Source organism: Diplotaxodon limnothrissa, linkage group LG18, assembly GCF_057381915.1.
Source record: "Diplotaxodon limnothrissa isolate DT_005_m linkage group LG18, D_limnothrissa_male_GT1.1, whole genome shotgun sequence".
In the NCBI taxonomy this organism is placed as follows: domain Eukaryota; kingdom Metazoa; phylum Chordata; class Actinopteri; order Cichliformes; family Cichlidae; genus Diplotaxodon; species Diplotaxodon limnothrissa.
In genome coordinates, this window is record NC_140613.1 from 19,574,471 (window position 1) to 19,600,364 (window position 25,894).

General features: G+C 41.3%; 2 protein-coding genes across 2 annotated transcripts in view; both read left to right on the forward strand.

The window, feature by feature from the left end:
- The first annotated feature begins 1,789 nt into the window (after positions 1-1,789).
- Positions 1,790-10,861, forward strand: LOC146613464 (uncharacterized). The gene is made up of 2 exons (XM_085377824.1): positions 1,790-3,105; positions 10,726-10,861. Exons 1-2 carry the CDS (start codon positions 1,790-1,792, stop codon positions 10,859-10,861), a joined length of 1,452 nt encoding a protein of 483 aa, XP_085233950.1.
- eif2b3 (eukaryotic translation initiation factor 2B, subunit 3 gamma) overlaps positions 10,376-25,894 on the forward strand; it is a 36,331-nt gene continuing 20,812 nt past the window's right edge. The window contains exons 1-3 of the mRNA XM_085378042.1: positions 10,376-10,650; positions 13,077-13,239; positions 14,806-14,960. Of these exons, the coding sequence (XP_085234168.1) occupies positions 13,092-13,239; positions 14,806-14,960 (303 nt within the window). The 5' untranslated portion in view covers positions 10,376-10,650; positions 13,077-13,091. The remainder of the gene's footprint in view (positions 10,651-13,076; positions 13,240-14,805; positions 14,961-25,894) is intronic.

Sequence of the window (25,894 nt, forward strand, 5' to 3'; positions counted from 1 at the left end):
TAGCTATTTTAGGGGGATATCTGTGTGTGCAGGTGACTATTACTGTGCATAATTATTAGGCAACTTATCAAAAAACAAATATATACCCATTTCAATTATTTATTTTTACCAGTGACACCAATATAACATCTCCACATTCACAAATATACATTTCTGACATTCAAAAACAAAACAAAAACAAATCAGCGACCAATATAGCCACCTTTCTTTGCAAGGACACTCAAAAGCCTGCCATCCATGGATTCTGTCAGTGTTTTGATCTGTTCACCATCAACATTGCGTGCAGCAGCAACCACAGCCTCCCAGACACTGTTCAGAGAGGTGTACTGTTTTCCCTCCTTGTAAATCTCACATTTGATGATGGACCACAGGTTCTCAATGGGGTTCAGATCATGTGAACAAGGTGGCCATGTCATTAGTTTTTCTTCTTTTATACCCTTTCTTGCCAGCCACGCTGTGGAGTACTTGGACGCGTGTGATGGAGCATTGTCCTGCATGAAAATCATGTTTTTCTTGAAGGATGCAGACTTCTTCCTGTACCACTGCTTGAAGAAGGTGTCTTCCAGAAACTGGCAGTAGGACTGGGAGTTGAGCTTGACTCCATCCTCAACCCGAAAAGGCCCCACAAGCTCATCTTTGATGATACCAGCCCAAACCAGTACTCCACCTCCAACTTGCTGGCGTCTGAGTCGGACTGGAGCTCTCTGCCCATTACCAATCCAGCCACGGGCCCATCCATCTGGCCCATCAAGACTCACTCTCATTTCATCAGTCCATAAAACCTTAGAAAAATCAGTCTTGAGATATTTCTTGGCCCAGTCTTGACGTTTCAGCTTGTGTGTCTTGTTCAGTGGTGGTCGTCTTTCAGCCTTTCTTACCTTGGCCATGTCTCTGAGTATTGCACACCTTGTGCTTTTGGGCACTCCAGTGATGTTGCAGCTCTGAAATATGGCCAAACTGGTGGCAAGTGGCATCTTGGCAGCTGCACGTTTGACTTTTCTCAGTTCATGGGCAGTTATTTTGCGCCTTGGTTTTTCCACACGCTTCTTGCGACCCTGTTGACTATTTTGAATGAAACGCTTGATTGTTCGATGATCACGCTGCAGAAGCTTTGCAATTTTGAGACTGCTGCATCCCTCTGCTGTTAGGATGCCTGGGTCGTTGACCCAGGGGTTTTGAGTTTATTATATTATTTATACTTTCTAGTCTTTGGTTTCTTTGAGTTCTGTTTTATAGTTTATGTCTCTGTCTTCTCTAGCTGCTTTGTCTCCCCTGTCAGCTGTATCCCCTTGTCTAGTTCGCGTCTCTGTGTCCTTAGTGGCTATATCCCCGTGTCCAGTCAGTGTTTGTGTCTGCCCTGGTCCCACGTCTCTGTTCCCTCTGTTGCAGTGCGTGCGAGTCTGTGTCTTTGTTCAGTCTGTGTTATGTGTTTCCTGTTTTACTTTGAAAGTCCATGTCTGATGTTAATGTGTCTGGTTTTGCTTCCCCTTGTCTCGTTAGGCCTGATTTGCCCCAGCTGTGTTTCCCTCCTGTTACCCATTCCCTGATTGCTCCCTCTGTGTATTTAAGCCCTGTGTTTCTCTGTGTCCATGTCGCGATCTACCGTTTTCCTAGCTGTGTGTTCTGTCATTTCTCTAGTTTAAGTTTGTTTTGAGTTTTTTCAGTTATGTTATATTTTTGAGTACCTAATTAAAGCCTTTTTGAGTTCACGTCCGTCTCCGGAGTCTGCACCTTGGGTCCTATTCCTGCCTGCACACAGCCACACCTAACAGAAGATCGCGACCATACTATGGACCCAGCAGACTTTGAACTCCAGGAGCGACGCCGAGCAGCCTTTGCCCAGCTGGAGGAGGAACTCCGCTGGAAGCCATGGCTCACCCCTGACGTCGGGCGCATTTTCCATGGCACTCGGCTGGCTCTCGGCGGTCCCCGGAGCTGCCAGAAGTCTCCACCTGTTGCTCCGCTAGCACGCAAGATGCGGCCGTTTCAGTTGGGAGTCCTCCGCGTGGCTTCAGGCACTCACGCTCCGGCCTCAGCGTCACCATTCTGTGCACTGGAGGCTCAGTTGCTCACGCCGCCAGCTACCTCTGCCCGAAGGAAACGGCGCTCACGTCGCCGTCATATGGACACGTCTGAGCAACCTCAGGTGGTGAGTCAAAAGGACTACACTTTCCAAACTCCACCTGAGCCGTTGAACAGTAAAGACTATGAACTCACCTCAGACACTTTTGGGATTTCTTTTCTCGACGAGGATTTGGATTGGGAGGCCAGTTTTGGTTTGAATCTTCCCACGCTAGTTCATCGCAATAAGCATTCGTCTGAGATTTTTAGTTTGAGGTCTGCTCGTTGGGGTGGGAACAAATTAAAACCTCAGTTTGCCGAGTCTGTTTTTTCTGAGACTGTGAACACTGCTAAATCTAAGACTGTACAGACTGTTAAACGTGGTGGGGAAGGGTCGTCACCTGTTTTTGATGAGCCAGTTTTCAGTGAGCCTGCTCCTTTGCCTTCCGGTGCTCCTTTGCCCAGGGCAACTGCGGTCCAGCCATCTCCTGCACCTGTATCAGTTCCTCAGGTGAGGGGGGCTAGGGCCCAGTTTGTCCCTGCTCCAGTTTCCAGGCCAGCTGAGGCTCCGCTAGTCTCTGCGCCCGTGCCTATTCCGCGGGTGGGAGCGGCTACTGCCCAGCAGGCCACTGCACCGGTTTCTGTCCTCGCTGGAGGCTCGGGTGAGCCCGTCCAGCAGTTTTCCGTAGGCTCTGAAGACATAGCTCAGCTTAGTGCTCATCCACCACCTCACCCACCATTACTACCATCTTTACAACAGTCGATACATATTAGACTTCTCTCCATAGCTCAGACATTAGCTCACCTATCGGCTCAGTCACCTGCTCAGTCACCTGTCTCCGCTGGAGGGTCCGAGGGGCCCGTTCAGCCACCCGTCTCCGCTGGAGGGTCCGAGGGGCCCGTTCAGCCACCCGTCTCCGCTGGAGGGTCCGAGGGGCCCGTTCAGCCACCCGTCTCCGCTGGAGGGTCCGAGGGGCCCGTTCAGCCACCCGTCTCCGCTGGAGGGTCCGAGGAATCGCTTCAGCCACCCGTCTCCGCTGGAGGGTCCGAGGAATCGCTTCAGCCACCCGTCTCCGCTGGAGGGTCCGAGGAATCGCTTCAGCCACCCGTCTCCGCTGGAGGGTCCGAGGAATCGCTTCAGCCACCCGTCTCCGCTGGAGGGTCCGAGGAATCGCTTCAGCCACCCGTCTCCGCTGGAGGGTCCGAGGAATCGCTTCAGCCACCCGTCTCCGCTGGAGGGTCCGAGGAATCGCTTCAGCCGTCTCTTCCTGCTGGAGGATCCGAGGGGCCCGTTCAGCCTCCTGTCTCCGCTGGAGGGTCCGAGGAACCGCTTCAGCCACCTGTCTCCGCTGGAGGATCCGAGGGGCCCGTTCAGCCTCTTGCCTCGTCAGCTGGGGGTCCGGGAGGACCCAGCCAGCACGTCCCAGTGTCTGCTGCTGGTTCTGGCGAGGCCGTTCAGCCACCACCGGCTCCACCGCCTGGTCCGGCCTCCGAGTCTGCGGCTCCATCTGGTCCGGCCTCTGCAGCTTCGCCTGGTCCAGTCTCCGAGTGTTCAGCTTCGTCTGCTCCTGAGGTCTCCATGCTGTCTGTTCCTGCACGGCCTGCACGTCCTGCACGTCCTGTCCGGCCTGCACGTCCTGCACGTCCTGTCCGGCCGATGACTGGACGTCATTGCCGTCATGGACGGCCCCCTGAACTACGTCGCCGTCGGTGCCTCCCGCCCGGCCGGCCTCCTGAACTGTTTTCTGGGCTCTTGGACCATCAGCCTCCGGGCCGCCCCCCTGAACTACCCGGGTTTGGACTATCGTGCTGTCAGCCTCCGGGCCGGCCCCCTGAACTTTTTTGGGACTTTGCCTGGGCCTTGGTGCTGTTGTTTTGGACTTTGTTGCTGTTTTTTGTTCTGTTGCTTTCCGGGCTCCAGTGTTTGCATTTTTTTTTTTTGTTTTGTTGTTTTTGGCTCCTTGTTTGGTTTGTTTCGGGCCCTCCATCCTGTTTCCCCCGCCGCCCACCCTGGTTGGGTTGTTTTTTTGTTGTTTTTTTTTTGTTTTTTTTTGATTTTGGTGTTTTGGTTTGGGCTGTCTGGAAGCCAGCCCTTAAGGGGGGGGGTACTGTTAGGATGCCTGGGTCGTTGACCCAGGGGTTTTGAGTTTATTATATTATTTATACTTTCTAGTCTTTGGTTTCTTTGAGTTCTGTTTTATAGTTTATGTCTCTGTCTTCTCTAGCTGCTTTGTCTCCCCTGTCAGCTGTATCCCCTTGTCTAGTTCGCGTCTCTGTGTCCTTAGTGGCTATATCCCCGTGTCCAGTCAGTGTTTGTGTCTGCCCTGGTCCCACGTCTCTGTTCCCTCTGTTGCAGTGCGTGCGAGTCTGTGTCTTTGTTCAGTCTGTGTTATGTGTTTCCTGTTTTACTTTGAAAGTCCATGTCTGATGTTAATGTGTCTGGTTTTGCTTCCCCTTGTCTCGTTAGGCCTGATTTGCCCCAGCTGTGTTTCCCTCCTGTTACCCATTCCCTGATTGCTCCCTCTGTGTATTTAAGCCCTGTGTTTCTCTGTGTCCATGTCGCGATCTACCGTTTTCCTAGCTGTGTGTTCTGTCATTTCTCTAGTTTAAGTTTGTTTTGAGTTTTTTCAGTTATGTTATATTTTTGAGTACCTAATTAAAGCCTTTTTGAGTTCACGTCCGTCTCCGGAGTCTGCACCTTGGGTCCTATTCCTGCCTGCACACAGCCACACCTAACATCTGCAAGATATCTCACTATTTTTGACTTTTCTGAGCCTGTCAAGTCCTTCTTTTGACCCATTTTGCCAAAGGAAAGGAAGTTGCCTAATAATTATGCATACCCGATATAGGGTGTTGATGTCATTAGACCACACCCCTTCTCATTACAGAGATGCACATCACCTAATATGCTTAATTGGTAGTAGGCTTTCGAGCCTATACAGCTTGGAGTAAGACAACATGCATGAAGAGGATGATGTGGACAAAATACTCATTTACCTAATAATTCTGCACTCCCTGTATGGTGGCCCCATTAAGGCCATGGTGGGGACTTGAAACTTCCTACAATGGACTATACTTCTCAGTACAAAGTGTTTGCACGTTGGAGCTCACTTGATTGTTGAGGCTTTCACCAGAGTATCGTAGGGTCTTTACACTGTGGTATAAAGTGGCTTGAGGTAACTGTTGCTGTGATTTGATGTTATATAAATGAACCTGAATTGAAGTGTCTTCGCGCCATGCTGTTCTAGGACAGCCATTTTTAGGACATGAGACATATTTAACAAAAAAAGGTAAATGCTCATTAAACCTTTAGGCCAAACATTTAACCTGTTAAAGTTCATTTTGATTTGCTTTTTCTTAGACAAAGAAAAATATTTGAGACTTATGAATGCAAAACTGTGGGCAACTGCAACTAATCACATTAAAGCATTTCTTTATTGCTCTTGTGTATGACTGATTTTGTCAATTTGCAACTTGATCCCTGTGTATGACATTGCTACAATACTAGACTTTACAAGCACTCATATTGTTTAAGTCTTGGCCAGTACTAAGTGTATCTCTCTTATATTGTAGCTTTTTAATGGCTACATTTATTAGCAATTTAGTGAATTAGTAAATTTAGTGAATTCAGTAATTTAATGGATACAATAAAATACCCCAGACAGTGTTTTTTTCCTTAATTCTCTCTGCCTTGCTCCCATTTTCAAACACAAACACTAGTGTTTCTTGCTCTCCATTTCTACATCTCTCTGATCCTCTCTCTCTCACATACACACACACACACACACACACATTACTGGCGTGCTCAAACACCAGCAGACAAACACCTTAACCTCAAACCACACGCTAGGTGCAGACAGGACCACACATACTGTCTCACACACAAAATGTTTGGAATGCTATAAACATTTATTTCGGTTGAAAAGATGATTTTTGCAAGTGCGTGATGCATACATGTGGGTGTGCACGCATGTGTGTGTGTGTGTATGTCCTCTTTTTTTCTGCTGAACAGGAAGGCAACCAGGTCGAGAGAGATCAAACATGACCAAATATTTTGGGTGTGTTGTCCATAAAATGCGACAGGTTTATACATAAAAAGAGTTAAACCCATAGCTGAGTCATCGCTTACCCACAAAATGTTCCAAAAGAACAGCAAAGTGATTTATTAATTTTGTACATTTATGCTTTTGCTTTTTAGAATAGTTACAGAGTTAGGACTTGAAAACTGTGGGTGGGGGGGGTAAGTTGTAATTTATGATGGCGTGATTATTGTTCATCTGTTTGTTGCACATTTTGGTTATAATACTGTAGTCTATAAAAATCCATGTTTTTGCATTTAAATAATATATAACAAAACAAATTTCCCATGCGTGGGACTAATAAGGGTTATCTTATCGTAACACAGTTCAGCAGTGTAATGTAATGATCTGGTGTTCATCCCCAATATAAAGGTATCAATTAGACTGATTTGGAATGAATGATCTCTAAACAAAAGGTACAAAATGTTCCATATACTTTTGTTTTTATTGCTATAGAGTGTATATATAAAGGTGTGTGTGCATGTGTGTCTGTTCATGTTTGCCCTGTGTGGGTAACAGACCTCCCAGAAAGTCCATCAAACAGAACGTGGCCAAGCAAAGACACACACAGATGCAGAAAGCGAGCTGCAGTTCAGATGATATGGTCAAACTCTCTCTTTTCTTCTTGCAAAATCCTCCCTCTTCCATTAGCACTTTTCCTGTATAAGTCTATATTAATCTTCCTCTGTTACCACCTTAGTAGATCTTTAAAACAGTCTTCCTGTACAGCCTTTATCGCACGGAGACGCTCGAGAAAGGCCTTTACAAACTTGATAATGACAGCCTCTGCATTTGCAGCACGCTTTTTAAAAATATAATCATTTCACTTTTAACAGTTGAAGCTGCTGTACTCTGTTACCGAAGAGCCAACATTTACCCTCAGATTCATGAAGACCACAACTATTTTCGATGTAATTTTCAGAAAAAAGGAATTGTCTTATAATTGAGTAAATACGGAGTCTAGTAATGGAAAATGTGGCCGAGCGATAGACAACAATTGCCAGTATTGTAGCTCAACAGGGAGGGATGCAAATGGATAACATACACAGTCAGATGGGTTATAGAGACCCTCAAACAGCATCTTACAGAGAAAAGTGCCAGCGCCCTGCAGCAGGGAGTTGTCCAGCTTTTCCCACTCTGGCTTCTCAAAACCCAACCCAGATATTTCCTGGTTCTGACACCAGCTTGGCTCTCAGATCCCTCCTGAAAGCAGAGAGAAACAAGAAAAGAATTACTCCAACTGTGTTCAAGTGAAAAGGAATGAATTTCAAAGGTCTAGTGACGCAGACTGTTGAATGTCAGGTGGGAAAAAAAATGACATTTATTTGCGAATCCCCAAAAAACACACTTTATATCACAGTTGTTTGAAATATAACATTTCACAGCTGGTTTTGAGGCTGATGATGAACAAATTTGCATTCTGGGTTTCAGTCCAATAAAACAGTGACAATGGATCTTGTGAAGTATTTCATAACAAAAGGGAGGTTTTAGCATGCAATAAACTAAAGTGTATTCACAGTAAATTAGAAGAAAAAAAAACGAATCACATCAACGAAGGAATGTAAAACAGTTTTTGCATCTCTGCCACAGTGAGACATCTTAATCTTTGAACTGTGAGCATGTGCGTTCATCTCTGACACTGACTGGGCGAACGTGCCGGTTTTAGTTTCCATAGCAGTGGTAAGGGCCCCACAGAGCACTGGCCCTGGAAGTGGAGCAAACACAAACCACAGTGTGTGTGTGTGTGTGTGTGTGTGTGTGTGTGTGTGTGCGTGCGTGCGTGCGTGTGTGTGTGCGTGCGTGTGTGACTTTGTATGCTCTGCAGTACCCACCTCTAAACTCAGAGGGAGGCTTCAAACACACACACAAGCACACCCATGCATGTACACTCACACAGACTCTCGCCTTGGCTCTGTTCTCTCGCTGGGTGGTCTGTGCTACAAATGTTTATGATCTAAACCAAGCTAATCCAACTGGCTTGTTTCAGTGAACTGAGAATGATTTACAAGATGCTGCAACAGAGCCAAGGAGGGAGAGGAAATCAGAGGAAATCTTAGGGCTCCATTTCAAGTCACTCAACGATTAGACCTGCATGACTGTCTCCATGTCTGTTTGCATGCATATCCCCATCTGGTTCTGTCTCGGAGTTGTGGCATTCTGTTTTGGACCTTTTTTCATTTTGTCTTCCCCTAACCGCTCAGTCGGATGTCTTCATTTCTGACAAATAAAGCGTTTTTTGAAAATATGCAAAATACATACGCACAGGGAATTTTTTTAATTTACATGTGATTCCTCTTTGTCTCATTTTTCAATTCTGTTTTCTTCTCCCTCGTTTTCCCCACATATATCAAAGAAGTCAAACTGTGATAAACAATGTGTCTCTGTAGGGCTCCTCCTTACAATGAACATGCTAAATGAAGAGAGAGATTGTTCAATAGCATTGTCGCTATGTGTATGGAAGGATATCCTTAGGGCAGTATATAATGACAAAGCCTATTAGAAACCTTTCTGCAAGCAAACCAGAGTTTTCTGAAAAGTTTCCCTTTTTCTATAGTCAGTCAAAGCTGCATTAAAAATAGAGAGATTAAAATCTTTAATAACCTTGAAAAGCAATAATATAAAGAAACATGAATATGAATGTGGAAGTATGGAAAGCATAAGCAAGAAACATTGATGTCTGAGGGGAGGAGGAGAGAAGCTGAGCCATGTAAAATCTTTGTACTTAATTACATTTTTAAGTAATACAGAACTTAGCATACAACACATGCACATCTCATCAACTGGCCAATCACACTGTCTGAGCAATCAGTTAGCATTAGCCAAGAAGTTATCTATTGCTATTAAAAACTAAAACACTTACCATTTATTCCAGAAGAGAGTTTTATGTAAACAAACACTTTTTTGTTTCCTCACAAAATTCCAAAGCTTTTACAACACAACATTATTATGAGAACAACACCATCACAAGGATTTCACATCCACTATACAGGAAAACTCAAGTAATGTGCAGATGACATCAAACAAAAAACTTCTATACTGACCCCGTTTTTTTATTATTATTATTATTATTATTATTATTATTATTATTATTATTATTATTATTACAAGAACAAACAAACAAACAAAAACCAACTTTGATATCCTTTTAGACATGTTTGCTTTCTTGCTGTTTGAGCTTTTCTTGTAACTAGCCAAGTTCTCTAATGTCTCACACACTTCAGTTCCCTGTGGTTAACCAGCTGAGTTAAGCAATCTTTGTGGTCTTTATTTGACTTTTACTGTGGCCTTTTTTTGTGGCACACACACCTTTATATATACACTCTAATTTTTCCCAGATTCCTTGATATGAACTGAGAAAGATGCCACCTGCCTTCTGACAACACCTTGCAGGCTTGAGAAGGTGAAGATGATAAACAGAAATGATCATATGTCCGTTAAAGTGTGTTTTATAAGATAAATAGCATATGGGATTGTTTGATTTTAGAGTTTATTCTTTTGTTATTTGTCTACATGGCTCTTCTGCACTGCTTCACAGACAGCAAATGCAGCTGGACACCCACTTTTTCAGCAATCACCATTCACGGTGGAGAAATTGCATTCAATAGTTTCAGCATTATGGTGTTTGGGCAACAACAGGCAGTCAGGCCTCTTCGTCTCTTTGTTGTTTTCTTTTTCTCTCCTTCTTCCCACCCTTCTCGTGCTTGCCTGGCTTTGAGCAGGCAGTAACGAGCAGTCAAGCTCATCTCCTGGCCAGAGCAAACAAAACCAGAGCCACATTCCCCAAGCTCAATTTGCTGTTACGTCTCAGCTCTGTGAATTGGGATTTTTCTAAGCTTTTGCTGTTTGGCTTCTGGCCGCTAACCTGCTCACATTTTTACAATGTGTGAACATTTGTAATTCCTTGTACCATAGCTTTAAAAAAAAAAGAATATTCTTTATCTGTTTAATAATGTAAAACAATTATCATCATCATCACTCGGAAAATTAATTTAGTATAAATCATAGTTTAGCTTGCCAGCATGATGATATTATACCCTAGCAGAGTGAAGATTTTTTTTCTTTTTAAACAGATCTGTCCTTCTCAACCACACCTATTCCTCCTTTTCCCCTTGTCTGTAAAAAACTTTAGTCTATGACAAATCATGGTCTAGTTTTTCTTCTATTCTCTGATCGGAACCATACTACAGAGGAAGTAGTTTCCCGCACGGACGTATTTCACTAAAGGCACGCAGGTGTCATCATTAAAATGCTAGTTGCTTAGCGTCTTTTGCGTAATTACTGTTAAATTATTTGGCGAGAAATCTAATATCTGTTATTTACTTGTATTTAAGTTACCTGTCGGTTTTCAGAAACGTGTCCGGTTGGTTGTAATCTATCTCTAAAAAAGCGGCATCGTTTACTGCTCGTTGCTAGTCCTTAGCCGAGTGCTAACAACACTGACGGCAAGTTACATGCGTCTAGCACCGCTGTCATTTCCAGGCAGCCGAACAGCTCGGAGGGATTCTGACAGGTAGGTAAAGTTTTATATCTCAGTGCTTCGGCTTTGAATTAATTCTTAAAGCATGGGTGTGCTCTCGGTCAACAGGGTATGTCCTGAGCACACATGCCAGTTTGACGCTAGTGGTTACTACAGCGATGACATGATGTCTGTTGGATATAAACGTTCAGGAGAGCAGGCGCTGTGTGAAGCACACGCTGTACTGAGACTAAGAAAGCTGTGACTGTGGGAGTCAAATAACTGCGTGATTTTAGATGTCATATTTCATCATGATAAACACAATATGCAGATTCATCCTCTTTTTCCTCATTTTCAGCCATAGGTGCCGTACGTTACAATAAAGCACAGGCATCTTTGTTTACATACAATGAAGCACAGTTGTGCAAACTTGTTGGTGATGCACTGGTATCATAGTGTTGAAGGTCGATACCACTGAATGCTTGGGGGGGGAAAAGACACTAGGAGTCTATTCAACAAGTATTAAGCTGTGCATGCTCTTGGTATGAAGGTGAATGAAACAGATTGTGTGCTGCCAGTAGGGCTGGGCGGTATAACTTCAAAATCAAATCACAGTATTTCAGTGAAACTTGCAATAACAGTATTACTGATGATATAGAAAAGAATTCTGAACAAGATTTTAGTGATGCTTGCAGGCATCAGCATCACTGTAAATAAAGTGTATTTTCCATTCTTCTTTTCCATTGATGAAACACTAATTTAAATTCAGTTCAATTTTATTTATATAGTATCAAATCTCAGCAACAGTTGCCTCAAGGTGCTTTATATTTTAAGGTAAAGACCCAACAATAATGCTGATTGAAGTATGAATCTATTCGGTTACCAGAAGTACCAGCACGATACTGAAGTAGTGATTACATAGCATTACATTCTTGGATGTTGTATGTTGGTTCAACAGCCTTTTAACCAGCTGCTTAAAGTCCTGCTTATTCCACTATATAACCACATATGTAATTTCCATCCACTGTTTGTTCTCCCTGGCATTTAGAGAACAGCTAGTGGTCCTCGGTGGAGCCATTTGTTTACATTTGCACTGTATCTTCTACTTTATAGCCTGGTTGTACAATGTGTGGCCATGTGTATTTCCTCCAAGTGCTGAAATATGTTTGTTGTTTTCGCTTTTAGTGGGAACTACGATATTTTATTAGTATGGTTTTTGTTTATAATAAACCGTCATTGATTCTCACTCTCAGAGATGCCTAGTCTTGTCCCATTGTCGTCGTGTGCACTAGGGAATGTAAATGCATGGCGTTGCTATAGCAAGAAACTTGCGATAAGACATTTTTGTATTGTGTGAAATTTATACTGGTATTATTGTGGTTGTTTTGATGTGGCACTGCCCTAGTTGCCAGCATGATCATGACATTCAGAAATGTTAGAAGCTAACTCCTGTGCTCATCCATCAGCAACGAGATCTCATTAGTGACATCAAGCCAATACCATGAAAGACAGAAAAACACAGTTCTTGATGATCATAATGATGATACTAGTATTTTAGGGAATTCACAGTTTCAGTCTTTTGAGTAGGAGTCCACTGATCCCTAACATTAATGTCCTGACTTTGTAAAATAAAATCCGTCTAGCATCACTGTTCAGTCACACAGGCTTGAGAGTAAATGAATCATAGAGAGCTTGTCAGTTGTGTCAGTTCACGTGGCCACAAATTGCAATTTCACAAACTACTAAACATCTGAAGCAGGTCTGGAATGCCTCTAAACTGCTAACCTTCTGTCATTAGCTTCCTGTGTGCTAGCCAGCTGGGGCCTCTGTGTGGAGTTTTCATGTTCTCTGTGTTCCTCCCACAGTCTGAAGATATTCATGGGGTTAGCTTAATTGGTTTTTGTAAATTGACGATAGATGTGGATGTGAGCATTATCGATTGTCTGTCTGTGTTAGCCTTCTGTTAGACTGGCCACCTGCAATCTTGGCTGGTGTGAGCTAAGACTTTTTGAATACGGTAAACAGGGTAGAGCAGAGGGAGTGTCACTTGGAAGACTGATTGGAGTATATAGCTGAGGCACACAGCATCATCAGTATGTTATATGTGTACATTGAACACACTTTATTTAAAATGAACATAACAGTAGCATTAAATGCATTTAAAAACTAGTAATTAAAGTAATAAAAAGACTTACTTCTTTAACAAGGATCTGTTTGTGCTCTTGTGCATGAACTATATTGAACTGATGTACAATAGCCCATTTACCCATGGTGTCCATTTACATTTAGGAACTCACATTATTGCTAATATGAACATAATTTACTCTTTGTGCTTTTATATACTATTTTACAGAGTATTATACACAAATATTATCGACAGTATTTTAGTGCTGTATTAATTTGTTGAAGTACTAAGTCTACACCTGTGGTCAGTACTGTATGTTATACGTTTTCATTTACAATGTCCCCTCCTCTCTTAGCCATCTGCAGCAGACATGGAGCTCCAAGCGGTGCTGATGGCAGCGGGTGGGGGTTCTCGTATGACTGATCTGACATACAACACCCCCAAAGCTATGCTGCCTGTTGGCAACAAGCCCCTTATGTGGTATCCCCTTAACCTTCTGGAGAAGGTGGGATTTGAAGGTGAGAGCTAGCAATAAATATAATGCTTCTTTATCTCTTGGTTCAGCTATTATTTCAGCTGATACTGAATATTAGAAATATTATTCAGAGGTCTGGGTGTCCATAATATGTGAAAATATTTGTTGCTTTATAGGTCATCTTAAGTTATAAAATCAGGTCTGATATTGTAGCGTACAGCTCACATCAACTGTATTTGTTGCATGTAAGCTTTGTGTAAGTGGTAGCGGGGGAGAAGTCTTAAAGTTAGGGCTAAGTCATTCTTGGTTTCCACATAAAATGTAAAGAAGCAAAAATCCTGCCAGTAAGTTTATGTGGCCCACTTGGAAAGTCTGGAACAAAAAGTGGAAACTCAGACCTATAAGAAAAATAGTTTCACCTCCTATTATAACTGAGGACTCCTTTTTTTCATGTTAGTACTGTCAGGATTAAATTACAGATACAAAAACTGATGTAGAAACTGTGAGCACTCTTAAAGGGAGAGAGTTATTTGTGCAGTGACATAATGAAGAGAGAATGTCAGCGGAGGTCATAAAAATGGTTTTATGATTACAATCATGTCAACTGTGACTTAAAAAATGATATTTCTTTCATTGCTGGTTCATCATTTGGAGTGTTAAAGCCAGGCAGAATCCAGGGAAGTGCAAACTATAGCTGTGTGTTTAATAAATTATCTGTTTTGGGGGATAAGCAATAATTTGCAATACTAGACTTTAAGCAAGATCTATCCTACACAAGTAGTTGTTGACCAACTACTTGGACTCTAAATTCTGGGGAGTTAAAACTGGTTAGATGTTTTTCACCATTGTTAAAACATTCAAAATACCTAAAAGAAACAACAAGTTACTTTAAAATGTGTTATGCTTTTCAAACTCTAAATATGTAAAAGCGAAGCCAGTTGTAATTCTTTATTCTCTTTAAGGTCAGTGAAAGTTTTGCTTTTGTTTGGCACTGAAATCCTCAGTTAACACCATTACAAATATTTTACATTGAGTCAGATTTTGCTCTGGTCTGTTTTAGTTGTACTTCCATCAGCTTGTCAACTTGACATTGTCAGCATGTCAGGTGTGCATTTCCTCACTATTTTTTTTACAGTCAAGTTTTCTGACTCTTGTGCAGCAGCATGCAGTGGGGCTCAGAAAGCCTGACCTTCTAAAGTATTTATTTATTTATTTTTGGCAATATGCTGTTCATTACAAAAGCCTGTGCTAGGTTAAATAAAAGTTGCTTTCTATACATAATCATTCTGTGTGGCCAGCAGTTTACAGTGTGCATTTTCCTAGCCAAATCTGTGCAATTAGGTTTTACTAGGCTGACACAGCTAGAGTGAGCAAATGCCCGGTATAAACCATTTAATGCAGGCAAGGCTAATTAAACTAGACTGATTCTACAACATTTTAGATTCGTAAAGTGGTCTAGTACTGTTCCTACCAACTTTATAAAAAACACAAAAGTGGCTTATTTGAAGCTCACAACATATTATAGCCATGTAAGCATCTGCTGTGGCTTGTCTCCTTTTTTATGAAGGTAAGATAATCAAAGGGATACTTTTGTGAACTGTGTTTTCAGAGGTGATAGTGATCACTACCAAAGAGGTCCAGAAGGCGATGAGCACAGACCTTAAAATAAAGGATGTGAAGATGAAACTGGATGTGGTTTCTATCCAGGAAGATGGCGACATGGGTACCGCTGATGCTCTCAGACACATCCAGCCAAAGATCAAGGTGCGTATGTATTTGTGGGTGTTTTTTGGGGGGGAGGGGGCGGCATATTTACTCTCAATCTCTTGGACCTTTATTTGCTATGTATGGAAAATAAGTATGAATTAGATCAGACTGAATTAATGAAAGGGTTACACTAAAGGCCTCAGTCACAAGGGTCCGGAGCACCTTTTTAAAATGTTTTGTTTGCAGTGATAAGGCACAACATTTATACATTACTTTGAAGGTGAATAGCTTACATTTCCATCATATTTTTCACAGTTTCATTATCACTCTGCAACTACGGGGCTAGTGTTTGCAGACAAGTCGTTGTCTGAAATTGTGGGCAACTGCGGAACCTGGTATAGCACCCATTTGCAAGCGACTCCCAGCAACCTCTAGCAACCATTTCCCAAATGGTGGAAGAATAAACTATTTTTCCCTAGCAACTGGTTACTAGTTTCCAGTTTCTAGTCCTGCATGACTGCGACTATCCTAACACTTGTTCCAGTGTCTACAAAAATATAGGATACTGTTTGCAGTGTTTTTTAAACAAAATATTATGGTTAAATTGTTTATTTGCAGGAAGCATTGGTTTGAGTTTTGCTTTATTATGCAGTGCCAGTAAAGAGTTGCATGTTGCATCCACAGACACTGCATGTTGCATGTTCTGCTCTGTAATACCATTCTCCATTGCTCTGATTGACAGTGTTTTGTAGGGAGTTTTTTTTTATTTATTTATAAATTTTTATTCTGTTTAATGTCACAGCCATACAAAGAATTGCAGAAAGGTTTTAGGTAAGGTAAAAAATTGACAAAGATTGCGGGGGAAGTTTAGGTGGACATTCACTAGGGCTGCCACAATTAGTCGACTATCAAAATCGTCGACGACTAATTTAATAGTCAACGCGTCGTTTGAAGCTTTGTAACATCCCAAAAGACGCAGGGATAACTAGTAGGATTTAAGAGTGTAATAGCGGACTGAAACAGAAGATGGCAGCACTGCATTTACAAGGATGTCAGCTGCCGTTAAACCCCGAAGAAGAAGAAGCTCTGTCCCAGAATTCAAAGCGTGGCCCAGCTCAGTTTCCAACAATGACGGCAGCTAGTTAGTTTTAATATTACTCTTATTATTCTTTCTGGGTCACAAAATAAACGTGTAGCCGTGTAAACCTCAAATATCTGCTCAGTTTATCAAGACACCACATATTTTCAAAAGCGCTCCGACGTTTTCGGAGACGTCTGTTACCCACCAGCTCGATAGCTAGCTGGGGTTCAAGGCTCACTAGAGCCGGTGAGAACACCGGAGTCCTGGCAAATCGTTTTCAAACCCACCGCCGTCTTTCGCTACTCAGGTTAAACATATATACCGTAATTGTCGGGCTATAAGCCGCTACTTTTTGCACAAGCTTTGAACCCTGCGGCTTTTAGTCAGGTGCGGCTTTTCTATAGATTGTCCATGATTTTTGTGATATCGTAAGACGATTTGTTTTGTTTGTTCCGCTGTTGTACGGCACTACGTTGCCTGGCGGAAGGATCGGGGTTCAAGAGTGGTATGTTGGTCACATGTCCATCCGCCAGGCAACATAGTGCCGTACAAGTAGCGCGAAAAACAAACTTCAAAGTAGCGCTACGCGTTCAGCGGGAGTCGTGGATGACGAGCGGCGATAAACTTGCGAAAAGCAAGTTGTGCTCAACTCCACCGGTGGATTCTGACAGCGTGGAAAAGTGTGAAAACATCCACGATCACCAACGGATTTCGAAGGGCTGGACTGCTGCATGATGAAGAGGAGGACACCGCCACGGCCCTTCAGAGGGTGTTCGACTCCGACACTGACAATGACAATGAGGATTTCTTTGGTTTTGAAAGTGACAACGAAGGAAAGAAGCTGAGAGTGGATGACGAAGCCATCCTGATCCTGTTCGTATCCGACACTGGAGAAGAGGACTTTGGTGGTTTTAGAGCGCAGGAAGATGGTGGTGAATGACTGACTTTTCTTCTTGTTAAAGCCGTGTCACTGCACCTGAGCCTAAAAGGTAGTCCGAATCTATTTTTCTGGTGTGCTGTAGGTTATTGTTATGTAATACATTTGTTACTCATTTATGAAGCACAGCACATGTGCAAATATGTACCCATAACTTGTTTTTCAAAATATTAATAAAAGGGGTGTGTCTCCAAACAGCCATCTCTTTCCTGACAATTCCCTTTGTGCATATTCTCTTACATATGATGAGTCAACATTGAAACACCTGCGGCTTTTGGTCAGGTGCGGCTAATGTATGTACAAAACAGGATTTTCCCCTGATTTTAGCTTGTGCGGCTAATATTCAGGTGCGCTTTGTAGTCCGGGAAATACGGTAAGTCACTTAGATAACTTAAAAATGTTATTGTTTGGCTTTTTTTAGTATTTTATTTGTTCCTGAGTAAATCGGTTTGGCTGAGATTAAAGTTATAGTTTTTACACAGCTGAATAAACGTCAAGCAGACAACTGATTATCAGAAGTGTGAGATGCTCGAGAATATACTCCGGTGTCCTGTTATATTTTAGATAGCAAGGAGCAGACGGCTGAGTTTATTAAACTCCACCGAAACAATCTGCAAATTTCATTAAAATGTAATAAACTATCATCTTGTCTTTATTTTTAGTTAGCACATACCTTAAACACTTAAAGCTGTAAGCTAATGATAGTTATATAAGAGCAGATGCATGCTGGTGTAATAAGCTGTACGTTGTATGTCCAATGGATGCATGATCTGATTAGTTGACTAATCGCAAAAATAATCGGTGACTAGTCGACTATCAAAATAATCGGTGACTAGTCGACTATCAAAATAATCGGTGACTAGTCGACTATCAAAATAACCATTTGTGGCAGCCCTAACGTTCACACTGCTGGGCTGACCACCGATCCATGCCTTTTCCTGCTTTGAATGGCCAAGGCCGCCGAGGTACCTCATTGCACATTTTTAAAATACACACAAACATTCACAGGCACACACGTGTACATATGCTGTCTTGGTATCCATGACCCCCAACTGCAATTTCCATACCCCCCTCTATATCCTGCCTGCTGATCCCTCCATCCCTCCCTTCATCCGATTCACTCTAAACAGATGAGGTCATGGTTAAGACTCAAACTCCTTGTGCTGCCAGTTTACCCAGTGCACCATTTATTCTCATGCAGCAGTCATGCACATCTGTGCAACATTTGTGTTTGGGTATGTAAGGGTGTATGGTGACCCTGTGTATATGCCATTGTACTGACTGGCCCCTTGTGTCCATGAAGACATGTTTATATGAGTTTAGGGTTAGTTTGGGGTTAGGGTTGGCCGCTGATGTGTTTCAAAAGCAATTTCTCTTGTTTATTGTTTTACTATCAAAGAATTGTATACCACTGGCTTAGTTAGAAATGTCAGTTTTAAGAATCACAATTAATTCAGACTCATCAAATCTTAAATGAAGGTGATACTATGAATGCTTTTGAGTAATTAATTCATTGTGATTCATGCGTATGTCAATAATTTAAGGTTTTATGGTTGTTTTCAGGCTTTCAGCCAATACATATTTACAGTAATGCTATATGAAATCAGCAAGGTAAATAGTGCTGATCTACGGTACTGTCTGACTCAAACATTTACAAGAAAAGACACATTTTTGGCAGTTACAGAAATGCAGTCCAAACATTTTGCCATACAAAATTAACTTTTGCATCCAGTCACATCTTTATTTAATCAAGACGAGTTTTTGTTGGTATATTTTTTTAATTATATTATGATCTGAACCAAGTGTTGGTAGGTGATTGGCCAGAAGATCATGACTTTTTTTTTCTGGCACAATCACAACTCTTGATCTGGATTGTGATTCTGGTCAGGGGTTTGATCTAGGGCTGAACGATTATGGAAAATAATCTAATTGCGATTTTTTGCCCCAATATTGCGATTGCGATGCGATTATTTTTTAAGGTCTTTGTCTTCTGTATTATTAAACAAAGACAAGCAATACATCATATAGTATGGCCAATACTATATTACATTAATTTTAAACTGTTCTTTCCTGGAAGACAGACCTCTGTTATGATGACATGAGGTGATGCATGAATTGATGACTGACATTTTTATTTAACTTCTTCAATCACAACAGTATATTTGAACATACACAATAGTTTATTTTTAGCTTACAAACATCTGAGCATAAAGTGCTGACAAGGAACCCTGGTGTAAACATTAAAATGAAAGTCAGTACAATGTGCAGATTGCAGAAATATACATAAACAAAATCAGTGGCTTTACCACACTCAGTTTTTCGACATCTGTGAACTACTAGACAGTCATTCAATTAAAAAATAATATTAAATAAATAAAACTAATAAATAAAAAATACACACATCTTACTGATCTCTGCAGTCAGTAACATTACACATAAAGTGCAAACATAATAGCAATTGTATAAACACACACACAAACACGCCTTTAAAATTTAAAGGCGTGAAATTGGACGGTCTAGCCTTCTGATTAGCGTCACCGCTGTCTCGGTGGAGTTTAATAAACTCGGCCGTCTGCTTCTTGCTATCTAAAATATAACCAGACACTGGTGTAAATTCTCGACTGTTTCATACTTCTGTTTAATAAGTTTTCTGTTTGACGTTTAGTCAGCTGTGTGAAAACCAAGGAGGAACCCACCCGGGGGATTAATAAAGTTTTATTTTATCTAATCTAATAACTTTAATCTCAGCCAAACCGATTTACTCACGAACAAACAAAACACTGAAAAAAGCCCAACAATAACATTTTTAGGTTGTCTAAGTGACTTATATATTACGTTTAACCCGAGCAGCGAAACTCCGCGGTGATCTGAAAATGATGTGCCGGGAGTTGTGCCGTTCTCGGCCGCATCAGTAACCCTCGAGCTCCCGGCTAGCTGTCGAGCTGGTGGGTAGCAGACGCCTCTGAAAACGTCGAAGCACTTTTGCAAATATGGGATATCTTGATAAACCGAGCAGATATTTGATGTTTACACAACTACTTTCTCGCCTGAAAATATGTTAAAAGTTTATTTTGTGACCCAGAAAGATTAGTATGAGTAATTTTAAAACTTAGTAGCGGCCGCCATTGCTGGAAACTGGAGTTTGGCTGGGCCGCGCTATGAATTCTGGGATATGGTAGTAATTTGGACAGCCTTCGGTGCGTCGCTGTGACGTAATCGGTCTACAAATGCGGCCTCAGGAGGATGCAGCCCATGAATTTGGACATGTCCAGAGTATAATCGCAGCCTTTGCGGTTAGAAAATTGCACTTGATCATGTCGCGATATTATCGCAAATGCGATATATCGTTCAGCCCTAGTTTGATCCCTCGCTCCTCCTTTTTGGCAAATTCCCAAAGAGTGTGTATGTGCAGGTGGGTGAATGTGTTTGCTTGATACTTAGAAAGGCATACGAGTGTAGCTTGTAGTAAAAAGCTAGATTATTAGAAGAGTCAACTAATTTCACAATACCAGAACCACTTAATTATCAACATATAGAAAAGAGGAACAATCTGAAACAATATCGCCCGCCCTTAATCTTAAAAGGAAGAAAAACCACAGGATCCTAATATTTCCAGGAATTTCCATTCCCAACACTAAGCATCATTACATGCTACATTCCTACTGGATGATAAGTAGATGTAGGGCGTAGTAGGGTTGTCAAAAAAATCAATTCTCAGATACTAAAAATTACTATCAAATTACTCATTTGTATCAGTATCATTACCACCAGTGCAGTCTTTGCCTCCTCTAGTTGACACACTTCACCCAGCACCTCTCCTCACTAGCAGCTGAAATATTTGACATTAGCAACACTGGACAACTTTATTTAGATTAATTTAGAGGGTTTTTTTAGCCTTTTTTCGTGACAGGAGACTAGAGTAGTAAGGAAAGGAGGGAGAAAGCATGGACATGCAGGAAATGGCACAGGGTGGACTCTGCAGAAGCCTTTAGGCATTTGGTTTGACTGTTCAACCCAATGAGTTATACCAGCACCCCAAGACTGAACAAGTCTTTACAAAGAGTAAAGTATTACATACTCATAAACGTTAGCCTGACTGACACACACATTAACGTTAGTCATTTAACTATAAGCAGTTCCTCACAGTTCCTATATTAGCCATGTGTTATTAAGTTGGTAAAGTTTGTATTGTTCTAATCTTTTTCCCCCTGTGCTTTTTTTTTTTTTTACACTGCATTTCGGTAAGTTTGACATTCTAGTATTTTGATAACCCTAGCAGGCTATAGTTTCAGTTACAATGTGAGTTGTAGCTTCTTTAACTTTGTCCCAGGTCAGGTCACAAACAGTCATCTTGAAATCTCTATCACAATCTGATGTAAGACTGTTGTTTTAGAGCCTCAATCACTACAATTACCGTATTTTTTCGGACCATAAAGCGCACTGGATAATAAGGCGCAATGTCGATGCACAGGTCTGTTTTCATACATCAAGCGTACCGGATTATAAGGCGCATTAATCGAAAGCAGAGCTGTGTGTTTTAATTTTTTCAGAAATCTCTCAATCAGAACATGCTATATCATGTTTAGGTGGAAACTAGCAAGCTAACTTCCTGCTAACTTCTAACTCTGTTAAATTTAATAAATTCTGTTTTCATGGATGCCTGCATGTTAAATTTAATTGTTACACCTGGTAAAGCAGCAACGCTGATCATTTTATTAAAGATGAAAGAATTTAGACAGTTTTTAACTATTATTATAGGGCGCACTGTCGATTTTTGAGAAAATTAAAGGATTTTAAGTGCGCCTTATAATGTGGAAAATACAGTAATCTTTTTGGTCGGCCACACTTGACATGTTGCATAGATATTCAAATGGGTTAAAAATCTAGTGATTCCACGTGATTCTCTGGGTGTTATTGTCCTGAAAAGAGAGTGGCTCTTCTCAAGACAGAAATGTTAAATCATGGATAAAGCTGATCATTGAAAACAGCTTTACATTCAAGTTGCCAGCAAAATACTCCTCACAGTGTAGCAAAGGCACTAAATGCTCTCACTGTAATGATAAAGCTTTCAGGGTTTTTTTTCTTTATTTTGTGCCTGTCTGTACAATCGAAGATAAAAATGTCCTTCTGACATTCATTCTTTACAACATGATCAGTCTTTCAGTTCTTTTGGTCAAATGGCTTTAATCGTTTTTCTTTTTTCCCCTTTGAATTGGTGTACAGATTCTAGTTATTTTCTTAGCTAGATTAGTCCTTTTAATAGATGCTTGGAATTACCACATGTACAAATATTCACACACTTAGGCAGAACTAGCTTCAGCATGCTCTCATTGAGAATCGTTGAGTTTCTAATCCTTTGAGCAGCCAGCTGGATGAGAGGCATTGAGTTACAAACACTCACACACTGCAAGGTGATGAGTGAGGAACTGTAACCATGGCCTGCCAAATCCCCGCACAGAGATCACTCAATCTGTCAAACCGAAGCCTGCGCACAGTGTAGACACTCACACATCTTGATGCAAACACCCTTCCATGAGGGGATTTGGTGTAACCGATCAAACAAAATAGTTACAGGAATCGGTGTGTGCTCTGGGTGAGCACAGTCGGCCATTTCTCTCGAACACTGAAAGGAGAGATTACAGGGAGCATTTTTTATTTTGTTCACTCTGCAAACAGTGAGGTTACACAAAAGTGGACGGATATGCTGATTAATGCTGAGTTCTTTCACAATAAGCCAAACTAGTGAAAGGAGTACTTTGCATGCACGTTTTGCTTTGTACGCCAAAAGCCTCTTTGACATTTTTATTATCGTTGAGGCTTAATCACCTGGTATAATGAGCGCGTATGAACTAAAACAGCTATATATACATTGGAGTTTGTGATTCAAGGCTTCACCTTTGGTCCACATCTGTTAGTCAGCCTGTAAGACTTGACACAAAAGGTGAAGAAAGAGAGGAGTGAGAGATGGGACTGAGGCTTTTCATGAAAGCGGCACAGCAAACATGCTTAGATGTGTCTTTTTTTATTTCTTTCCCTCTTTCAACAGTCTTGCTCCACACCCTTACTCCATGTGCATTTTCTCTGTTTTTTCACTGAACTGCAATGTTGAAACTTCATAATCTTAAGAAGACCAGGCAAGACTTGTACATGTTAAAAGTGACCGACATTACTTTTATCCCAGGGTGATGGAAAATATTCAGTGGTTTGTTTTTGTTTTTTTTATGATGAACACATTAGTCAAAGCTTGTGTATCCTTCAAACCTACACTGACTTGATGACCAGTGTCACATAGCCGAGTCATTTCAAGTTCTTAGCCTCAAAAATCCTTTGAGGAATCAAAATATAAAAGAGATTGAACAAATAGACTGTTTTTATTGGAAGTGTGGTAAAAAGTCTGACTGGCGTGCATGCATGCATGCAGCTGAGCGAAAGTATTGTCAGTTTTCATACTGCAGTATACCATAAAGTATACTTCAGTATACCAACAAGTGCACTGTAGCTCAAAACATTCACTGGTACTGAATATACAATTATATGGAAATCGTAAAATAACATTATTTTACCTCCGACACGCAGCTAAACGCTGCTCTGGGCGAATCGCTTCTTTGAAAAAGGTGAAATATTTACAAAAGCAGTCATGATAGAGCTTCAACTCCTGAATCAAACCATGAAATTCTCCCTGCTGCTGTCTTCTCATGGGAATTGGATGAAGCCTGAATCTCTGTTTCATACTTTCTTTGTTTATTATATACATCATAGCTTTCTTTATGTACGTGACATTGCTGAATTTTGTAACTTGTAAATAACAAAGTTGTGAATGTCAGCCTTTACTGGTGGATTCATACCTCATACAACAAAGAAAGTGTCCTTGAAACGGGTCAGGATTGTGCAAGCACTAGTTTTGGATTGAAGTCAGTTACCACTAGGACAAATCCGAATCTGTGTGTGATTGCTTGTGCACCAGTGTGTGTGGTCCTGACCTGTCCAGTGATCCTGGCTGTTGAAAGGCCAAAGTGTCTTTGCCTCTCCAGCTGACTCCACTCGGCTGTCGCCTCTGAGTGTACGCCTGCGTGCGTGCATGTGTGAATGAAGCAAGCACGCCTTTGTCCATTTAATGTGTGTGGCTGTGTGAGAGTGCTCTGTTTCTGAACATGTGTGCGAGCTTATCAGTCTGTGATAGAGCGAGGAGAGAGCTGAAAGGTCTCAGAGTCTCAGGAGTCAGGAGATCTCTTGCAGGCACCTTCAATTTTACTGTGGCAGCTTCCTGTCGCCGGGTCAAGATTAGAGTTGCATGTAAATCTAGGTCAACTTGACCCTTGATCTCATACTCTACATACTTTGATCCTTTTTTAAACCAGATAATATATTACATTTATTCTATATAAATACTTTTTTAAAAACAACTTCACTGTAATCTTTCCTTTTCTTTCTTTTGTTTGACAGTCTGTGGATTCTTTGCTCATGTGTTTTTCTTCCTTATCCCCTCTCTCTCACTCTGTGTTCTCCTTCACAAACAGAGCAATAATGTCTCTGTCATTAAGGCTGCTGGTGCTAATGGTGGGATTAGTCCCTATGCTGACAGCCTTCATCTCTTGACAGACAGATAGATACCGCACACAGACACAAATGTGGCTGCACCCACATGCAAACACACATTCAGACAGTGGAGAACAGTTCAAATGACAGGTACTGCTTTTGCTCTCGCCATAAGAGCAAGTGATACGTCAACTGGAATTCACAGCTGCATATTTATTTGTGTTTCCAAACATGTATTGATTTACATGTGGTTAGATAGTAGGGATACTGATACTAGTTTAAGATAGTCATCTTCTAAAATAAGACCTTTCTCAAAAAAAAATGTGGGCTCTGTTTTAAGCTCAAGTGCATTTTGTTGAACGCTGGCTGGTTTTCTCTGCCTGTGTGTAACGTTAGAGCAGTGTTTTATGTGGATCAGTTCACAGAAATGTACTTAAAACCAGCCAGCCAGGGTAAAATGGAGAAGGATAAGGGAGTTATGTGATATTGTGTCACTGAATGCAGTGAGTGCAGCATGATTTAAAAAAAAAAAAAAAGACTCAAATATGGGCAAGACTTAACATGTGGATGTAAACACAGGGTGGAGTTAATCTTCCTTTATTTAAGGCAGGTTTTTCAGAGAGATAACTGCGTACACACACTGAAAACTAAACAGGACAGATGTCTAATTTGTCAGGCGTTTTCAAGCACTTCAAACAAAAAATAGAAAATTGTGAGATTGCAAAAGATTTAAACAAATGTCCCAATCACATGTAATTTCTCTTTTATACAAATTCAAAGCTTTTGAAAGATGTAAAACTACTCATTTGCAGTAATTAGAGAGAGTAAAACTAGCATAAATGGCTTACTGGAAGAGCAGTAGGCTTGTTGCATAACATTTTATTAAAATGTATAGACTGTGACATAGTGTAACGTATTACCAGCAATGTTAAAGACCTGATAGAAAGCATTAATTTGTTATGCCAGAAATATTGTTCAGTGTATATAATCACAATACAGACTGGGCCGTTTTGTTTTTGTTACAGTTCCTGTTTTTAACATCTGTAGTTTAATCACCTGTTGAGACTTTTTTGTCGTTTCGATCTGCTGTGGGCTTTTAGGTGAAAAATAGAGCAAGGTTTTAAGGACTTCAGAAATCTTAGAAGTATCACAAATTAATACCAAAGTAATTTGACGAAGACCACGTGTTTATGAATTGAATTGTCTGCTTAGATCCAAGCAAAGAGAAACAGCAGAAAAATATAGTTACACTCACTGTTTATGGATTCTGTCTCTCAGACCTGAATGAATGGAGAAGGGAAGGGAGCAAAGAAAAAACAGGTACTCTGGGATTTGTGTAACTCACTGTTGTAGGGTTCTTGGCTTACAGCATAAAGTGTCTGGAGATAACTTTTGTTGTCAAAAGTTGCTGAGTAATTTCTTCGCACCACCTCTGTG

Excerpts from the sequence above, each read along its gene's own strand:
- LOC146613464 (XM_085377824.1), top strand. The coding sequence starts at position 1,790 with ATGGACCCAGCAGACTTTGAACTCCAGGAGCGACGCCGAGCAGCCTTT. Across the intron at positions 3,106-10,725 it reads CCACCCGTCTCCGCTGGAGG|GGTATGTCCTGAGCACACAT; the intron begins GTCCGAGGAATC and ends CTCGGTCAACAG.